The 7,478-nt window shown below is 54.4% G+C and overlaps 1 protein-coding gene across 1 annotated transcript in view; it reads left to right on the top strand.

The window, feature by feature from the left end:
* Window positions 1-7,478, top strand: part of LOC135572985 (F-box/WD repeat-containing protein 7-like) — a 60,180-nt gene that overhangs the window by 28,194 nt on the left and 24,508 nt on the right. Inside the window, exons 4-5 of the mRNA XM_065022024.1 lie at window positions 1,499-1,640; window positions 4,115-4,249. Of these exons, the coding sequence (XP_064878096.1) occupies window positions 1,499-1,640; window positions 4,115-4,249 (277 nt within the window). The remainder of the gene's footprint in view (window positions 1-1,498; window positions 1,641-4,114; window positions 4,250-7,478) is intronic.

The following is a 7,478-nucleotide window of genomic DNA, read 5'->3' as shown; positions in this document are numbered from 1 at the left end:
AGTTACTGTGGGTCCAGACCATGGACCAGACATCAGTTACTGTGGGTCCAGACATCAGTTACTGTGGGTCCAGACCATGGACCAGACATCAGTTACTGTGGGTCCAGACATCAGTTACTGTGGGTCCAGACCATGGACCAGACATCAGTTACTGTGGGTCCAGACCATGGACCAGACATCAGTTACTGTGGGTCCAGACATCAGTTACTGTGGGTCCAGACCATGGACCAGACATCAGTTACTGTGGGTCCAGACCATGGACCAGACATCAGTTACTGTGGGTCCAGACCATGGACCAGACATCAGTTACTGTGGGTCCAGACCATGGACCAGACATCCGTTACTGTGGATCCAGACCATGGACCAGACATCAGTTACTGTGGGTCCAGACCATGGACCAGACATCAGTTACTGTGGGTCCAGACCATGGACCAGACATCAGTTACTGTGGGTCCAGACCATGGACCAGACATCAGTTACTGTGGGTCCAGACCATGGACCAGACATCAGTTACTGTGGGTCCAGACCATGGACCAGACATCAGTTACTGTGGGTCCAGACCATGGACCAGACATCAGTTACTGTGGGTCCAGACCATGGACCAGACATCAGTTACTGTGGGTCCAGACCATGGACCAGACATCAGTTACTGTGGGTCCAGACCATGGACCAGACATCAGTTACTGTGGGTCCAGACCATGGACCAGACATCAGTTACTGTGGGTCCAGACCATGGACCAGACATCAGTTACTGTGGGTCCAGACAATGGACCAGACATCAGTTACTGTGGGTCCAGACCATGGACCAGACATCAGTTACTGTGGGTCCAGACCATGGACCAGACATCAGTTACTGTGGGTCCAGACCATGGACCAGACATCAGTTACTGTGGGTCCAGACCATGGACCAGACATCAGTTACTGTGGGTCCAGACCATGGACCAGACATCAGTTACTGTGGGTCCAGACCATGGACCAGACATCCGTTACTGTGGGTCCAGACCATGGACCAGACATCCGTTACTGTGGGTCCAGACCATGGACCAGACATCCGTTACTGTGGGTCCAGACCATGGACCAGACATCCGTTACTGTGGGTCCAGACCATGGACCAGACATCAGTTACTGTGGGTCCAGACCATGGACCAGACATCAGTTACTGTGGGTCCAGACCATGGACCAGACATCAGTTACTGTGGGTCCAGACCATGGACCAGACATCAGTTACTGTGGGTCCAGACCATGGACCAGACATCAGTTACTGTGGGTCCAGACCATGGACCAGACATCAGTTACTGTGGGTCCAGACCATGGACCAGACATCAGTTACTGTGGGTCCAGACCATGGACCAGACATCAGTTACTGTGGGGAGCAGAACGTCTCTCTCTCTATCTCTACTGTGGGGTAACACTGAGCTTAACTCTGGCTAATTACTAATACTTTTCCCTCTCTCTTTCCTTTCTCCTTTTCTCTCTCTCCGTCTGTCCGTCTGTCTAGTCCCTCCAGTTTTGTTCCATTCCAGACCACGCCCACTACCTTTGGGGACCTGCGAGCAGCCAATGGGCATTCAGCTCAGCGGAGACGTGTGACTTCAGGTCCGCCCCCCTCCGGCCTGCAGGACTGGCTGCACACCTTCCAGGTGAGAGAGACACCTAAAACACAGCCCCTCCCCTCTCTCCCACAGCCCCTCCCCTCTCTCTCCCAGCCCCTCTCTCTCCCAGCCCCTCTCTCTCCCAGCCCCTCTCTCCCCAGCCCCTCTCTCTCCCCAGCCCCTCTCTCTCCCCAGCCCCCTCTCTCTCTCCCAGCCCCTCTCTCTCTCCCAGCCCCTCTCTCTCCCAGCCCCTCTCTCTCTCCCAGCCCCTCTCTCTCTCCCAGCCCCTCTCTCTCTCCCAGCCCCCCTCTCTCTCCCAGCCCCCCTCTCTCTCGTAAACAGACTGCTTGGTGTGTCTCCCTAACAGCCCCTAACTACAGCCAGGAAGTCCTGGGAGCCGAGAGCGCTTTACACACAGAGAGAGGCATTCTGAGTAGTATAATGGGATAGAGTGATGTTACCTGGTACAGACAGCAGGCAGGTCTGCTCCATAGAGACGTGATCCAGGTGTTACCTGGTACAGACAGCTGGCAGGTCTCCTCCATAGAGACGTGATCCAGGTGTTACCTGGTACAGACAGCTGGCAGGTCTCCTCCATAGAGACGTGATCCAGGTGTTACCTGGTACAGACAGCTGGCAGGTCTCCTCCATAGAGACGTGATCCAGGTGTTACCTGGTACAGACAGCTGGCAGGTCTCCTCCATAGAGACGTGATCCAGGTGTTACCTGGTACAGACAGCTGGCAGGTCTCCTCCATAGAGACGTGATCCAGGTGTTACCTGGTACAGACAGCTGGCAGGTCTCCTCCATAGAGACGTGATCCAGGTGTTACCTGGTACAGACAGCTGGCAGGTCTCCTCCATAGAGACGTGATCCAGGTGTTACCTGGTACAGACAGCCGGCAGGTCTCCTCCATAGAGACGTGATCCAGGTGTTACCTGGTACAGACAGCCGGCAGGTCTCCTCCATAGAGACGTGATCCAGGTGTTACCTGGTACAGACAGCTGGCAGGTCTCCTCCATAGAGACCTGATCCAGGTGTTACCTGGTACAGACAGCCGGCAGGTCTCCTCCATAGAGACGTGATCCAGGTGTTACCTGGTACAGACAGCCGGCAGGTCTCCTCCATAGAGACGTGATCCAGGTGTTACCTGGTACAGACAGCTGGCAGGTCTCCTCCATAGAAGACGTGATCCAGGTGTTACCTGGTACAGACAGCCGGCAGGTCTCCTCCATAGAGACGTGATCCAGGTGTTACCTGGTACAGACAGCCGGCAGGTCTCCTCCATAGAGACGTGATCCAGGTGTTACCTGGTACAGACAGCTGGCAGGTCTCCTCCATAGAAGACGTGATCAAGACGATCTTTCATTATATTAATAACTATTTGTTTGTGTGTGTAAACCTCCTGGTTTTGTATAAAATATTTATGTATTGGTCTCTGCTCCCTTCTCTCTCTGCTCCCCCTCTCTCTCTCTCTCGACTGCTTCTCTCTCTGCTCTCTCTCCCCTCTCTCTGCTCCCCCTCTCTCTGCTCTCTCTCCCCTCTCTCTCTCTGCTCTATCTCTCCCCTATCTCTCCCCTCTCTCTGCTCCCTCTCTCTCTGCTCTCTCTCCCCTCTCTCTGCTCCCTCTCTCTCTGCTCTCTCTCCCCTCTCTCTGCTCCCTCCCCTCTCTCTGCTCCCTCTCTCTCTGCTCCCTCGCCCCTCTCTCTGCTCCCTCTCTCTCTGCTCTCTCTCCCTCTCTCTGCTCCCTCCCCTCTCTCTGCTCCCTCTCTCTCTGCTCCCTCTCTCTCTGCTCTCTCTCCCCTCTCTCTGCTCCCTCTCTCTCTGCTCTCTCTCCCCTCTCTCTGCTCCCTCTCTCTCTGCTCCCCCTCTCTCTGCTCTCTCTCCCCTCTCTCTGCTCCCTCTCTCTCTGCTCTCTCTCTCCCCTCTCTCTGCTCCCCCTCTCTCTCTCTGCTCCCTCTCTCTCTGCTCCCTCTGTTTTCTACCCTCTCTCTCTGCTCCCTCTCTCCCCTCTCTCTCTGTGTCCTCTCTTCCCTCCCCTCTCTCCCTCTGTTTTCTACCCTCTCTCTCTCTTCCCCACCCTCTCTCCCTCTCTGTGTCCTCTCTTCCCTCCCTCTCTCCCTCTGTTTTCTACCCTCTCTCCCTCTCTTCCCCTTCTCTCTCCCTCTGTTTTCTACCCTCTCTCCCTCTCTTCCCTCCCTCTCTCCCTCTGTTTTCTACCCTCTCCCCTCTCTGTGTCCTCTCTTCCCCTCCCTTTCTCCCTCTGTTTTCTACCCTCTCTCCCTCTCTTCCCCTCCCTTTCTCCCTCTGTTTTCTACCCTCTCTCCCTCTCTTCCCCTCCCTCTCTCCCTCTGTTTTCTACCCTCTCTTCCCCTCCCTCTCTCCCTCTGTTTTCTACCCTTTCTCTCCTCTCCGTCCGCTCTCTCACTCTAATCTCCCCTGCTCCCCCTCTCTTCCTCTCTCCTCTCCCTCTGCTTCCTCTCCCTCGCTCCCTCTACCTTCCTCCCACCCCCTTCCTTTAGGCGTGGAGTGGTCCTGAGCGTCTATTGGCTCTGGATGAGTTGATTGACACCTGTGAGTCCAATCAGGTGAAGCACATGATGCAGGTTATTGAGCCTCAGTTCCAACGAGACTTCATCTCCCTGCTGCCCAAAGAGGTGAACGGACACACACACACACAAACACACACACACACACACACACACACACACACACACAGAGGACGGAGGCACACGGACGCACGCTCTCTCACACACACACACACACACACACACACACACACACACACACACACACAGAGGACGGAGGCACACGGACGCACGCTCTCTCACACACACGCACGCTCTCACACACACACACACACACACACACATTAACAATGTCTACACTGTATTTCTGATCAATTTGATGTTATTTTAATGGACACATTTTTTTGTGCTTTTCTTTAAAAAACATTTCTAAGTGACCCCAAACCTTTGAACAGTAGTGTGTATGTGATTGTTGTTAAATGGTGATAGGTCAGTGATATGACTGTGTGTCTCCTGTAGTTGGCCCTGTGTGTCTCCTGTAGTTGGCCCTGTGTCTCCTGTAGTTGGCCCTGTGTGTCTCCTGTAGTTGGCCCTGTGTGTCTCCTGTAGTTGGCCCTGTGTGTCTCCTGTAGTTGGCCCTGTGTGTCTCCTGTAGTTGGCCCTGTGTCTCCTGTAGTTGGCCCTGTGTGTCTCCTGTAGTTGGCCCTGTGTGTCTCCTGTAGTTGGCCCTGTGTGTCTCCTGTAGTTGGCCCTGTGTGTCCTGATGTTGATATAACTGTGTGTCTCCTGTAGTTGGCCCTGTGTGTCTCCTGTAGTTGGCCCTGTCTGTCTCCTGTAGTTGGCCCTGTGTGTCTCCTGTAGTTGGCCCTGTGTGTCCTGATGTTGATATAACTGTGTGTCTCCTGTAGTTGGCCCTGTGTGTCTCCTGTAGTTGGCCCTGTGTGTCTCCTGTAGTTGGCCCTGTGTGTCTCCTGTAGTTGGCCCTGTCTGTCTCCTGTAGTTGGCCCTGTGTGTCTCCTGACGTTGATATGACTGTGTGTCTCCTGTAGTTGGCCCTGTGTGTCTCCTGTAGTTGGCCCTGTGTGTCTCCTGTAGTTGGCCCTGTGTGTCCTGATGTTGATATAACTGTGTGTCTCCTGTAGTTGGCCCTGTGTGTCTCCTGTAGTTGGCCCTGTGTGTCTCCTGTAGTTGGCCCTGTGTGTCTCCTGTAGTTGGCCCTGTGTGTCCTGATGTTGATATGACTGTGTGTCTCCTGTAGTTGGCCCTGTGTGTCCTGATGTTGATATGACTGTGTGTCTCCTGTAGTTGGCCCTGTATGTCCTGATGTTGATATGACTGTGTGTCTCCTGTAGCTGGCCCTGTGTGTCTCCTGTAGTTGGCCCTGTGTGTCTCCTGTAGCTGGCCCTGTGTGTCCTGTAGTTGGCCCTGTCTGTCTCCTGTAGTTGGCCCTGTCTGTCTCCTGTAGTTGGCCCTGTCTGTCTCCTGTAGTTGGCTCTGTCTGTCTCCTGTAGTTGGCCCTGTCTGTCTCCTGTAGTTGGCCCTGTCTGTCTCCTGTAGTTGGCCCTGTCTGTCTCCTGTAGTTGGCCCTGTCTGTCTCCTGTAGTTGGCCCTGTCTGTCTCCTGTAGTTGGCTCTGTCTGTCTCCTGTAGTTGGCTCTGTCTGTCTCCTGTAGTTGGCCCTGTCTGTCTCCTGTAGTTGGCCCTGTCTGTCTCCTGTATTTGGCCCTGTCTGTCTCCTGTAGTTGGCCCTGTGTGTCTCCTGTAGTTGGCCCTGTGTGTCTCCTGTAGTTTGCCCTGTCTGTCTCCTGTAGTTGGCCCTGTCTGTCTCCTGTAGTTGGCCCTGTCTGTCTCCTGTAGTTGGCCCTGTCTGTCTCCTGTAGTTGGCCCTGTCTGTCTCCTGTAGTTGGCCCTGTGTGTCTCCTGTAGTTGGCCCTGTGTGTCTCCTGTAGTTGGCCCTGTGTGTCTCCTGTAGTTGGCCCTGTGTGTCTCCTGACGTTGATATGACTGTGTGTCTCCTGTAGTTGGCCCTGTGTGTCTCCTGTAGTTGGCCCTGTGTGTCTCCTGTAGTTGGCCCTGTGTGTCTCCTGTAGTTGGCCCTGTGTGTCCTGATGTTGATATAACTGTGTGTCTCCTGTAGTTGGCACTGTGTGTCTCCTGTAGTTGGCCCTGTGTGTCTCCTGTAGTTGGCCCTGTGTGTCTCCTGTAGTTGGCCCTGTGTGTCCTGATGTTGATATGACTGTGTGTCTCCTGTAGTTGGCCCTGTGTGTCTCCTGTAGTTGGCCCTGTCTGTCTCCTGTAGTTGGCCCTGTCTGTCTCCTGTAGTTGGCCCTGTCTGTCTCCTGTAGTTGGCCCTGTGTGTCTCCTGACGTTGATATGACTGTGTGTCTCCTGTAGTTGGCCCTGTGTGTCTCCTGTAGTTGGCCCTGTGTGTCCTGATGTTGATATAACTGTGTGTCTCCTGTAGTTGGCCCTGTGTGTCCTGTAGTTGGCCCTGTGTCTCCTGTAGTTGGCCCTGTCTGTCTCCTGTAGTTGGCCCTGTCTGTCTCCTGTAGTTGGCCCTGTCTGTCTCCTGTAGTTGGCCCTGTCTGTCTCCTGTAGTTGGCCCTGTCTGTCTCCTGTAGTTGGCCCTGTCTGTCTCCTGTAGTTGGCCCTGTCTGTCTCCTGTAGTTGGCCCTGTCTGTCTCCTGTAGTTGGCCCTGTGTGTCTCCTGTAGTTGGCCCTGTGTGTCTCCTGACGTTGATATGACTGTGTGTCTCCTGTAGTTGGCCCTGTGTGTCTCCTGTAGTTGGCCCTGTGTGTCTCCTGTAGTTGGCCCTGTGTGTCTCCTGTAGTTGGCCCTGTCTGTCTCCTGTAGTTGGCCCTGTGTGTCTCCTGTAGTTGGCCCTGTGTGTCTCCTGTAGTTGGCCCTGTGTGTCCTGATGTTGATATAACTGTGTGTCTCCTGTAGTTGGCCCTGTGTGTCTCCTGTAGTTGGCCCTGTCTGTCTCCTGTAGTTGGCCCTGTCTGTCTCCTGTAGTTGGCCCTGTGTGTCTCCTGTAGTTGGCCCTGTGTGTCTCCTGACGTTGATATGACTGTGTGTCTCCTGTAGTTGGCCCTGTGTGTCTCCTGTAGTTGGCCCTGTGTGTCCTGATGTTGATATAACTGTGTGTCTCCTGTAGTTGGCCCTGTGTGTCCTGTAGTTGGCCCTGTGTCTCCTGTAGTTGGCCCTGTCTGTCTCCTGTAGTTGGCCCTGTCTGTCTCCTGTAGTTGGCCCTGTCTGTCTCCTGTAGTTGGCCCTGTCTGTCTCCTGTAGTTGGCCCTGTCTGTCTCCTGTAGTTGGCCCTGTCTGTCTCCTGTAGTTGGCCCTGTCTGTCTCCTGT

Source organism: Oncorhynchus nerka, linkage group LG8 (assembly GCF_034236695.1).
Source record: "Oncorhynchus nerka isolate Pitt River linkage group LG8, Oner_Uvic_2.0, whole genome shotgun sequence".
Classification (NCBI taxonomy): Eukaryota; Metazoa; Chordata; class Actinopteri; order Salmoniformes; family Salmonidae; genus Oncorhynchus; species Oncorhynchus nerka.
This window is presented reverse-complemented; position numbering and strand designations above follow the sequence as displayed.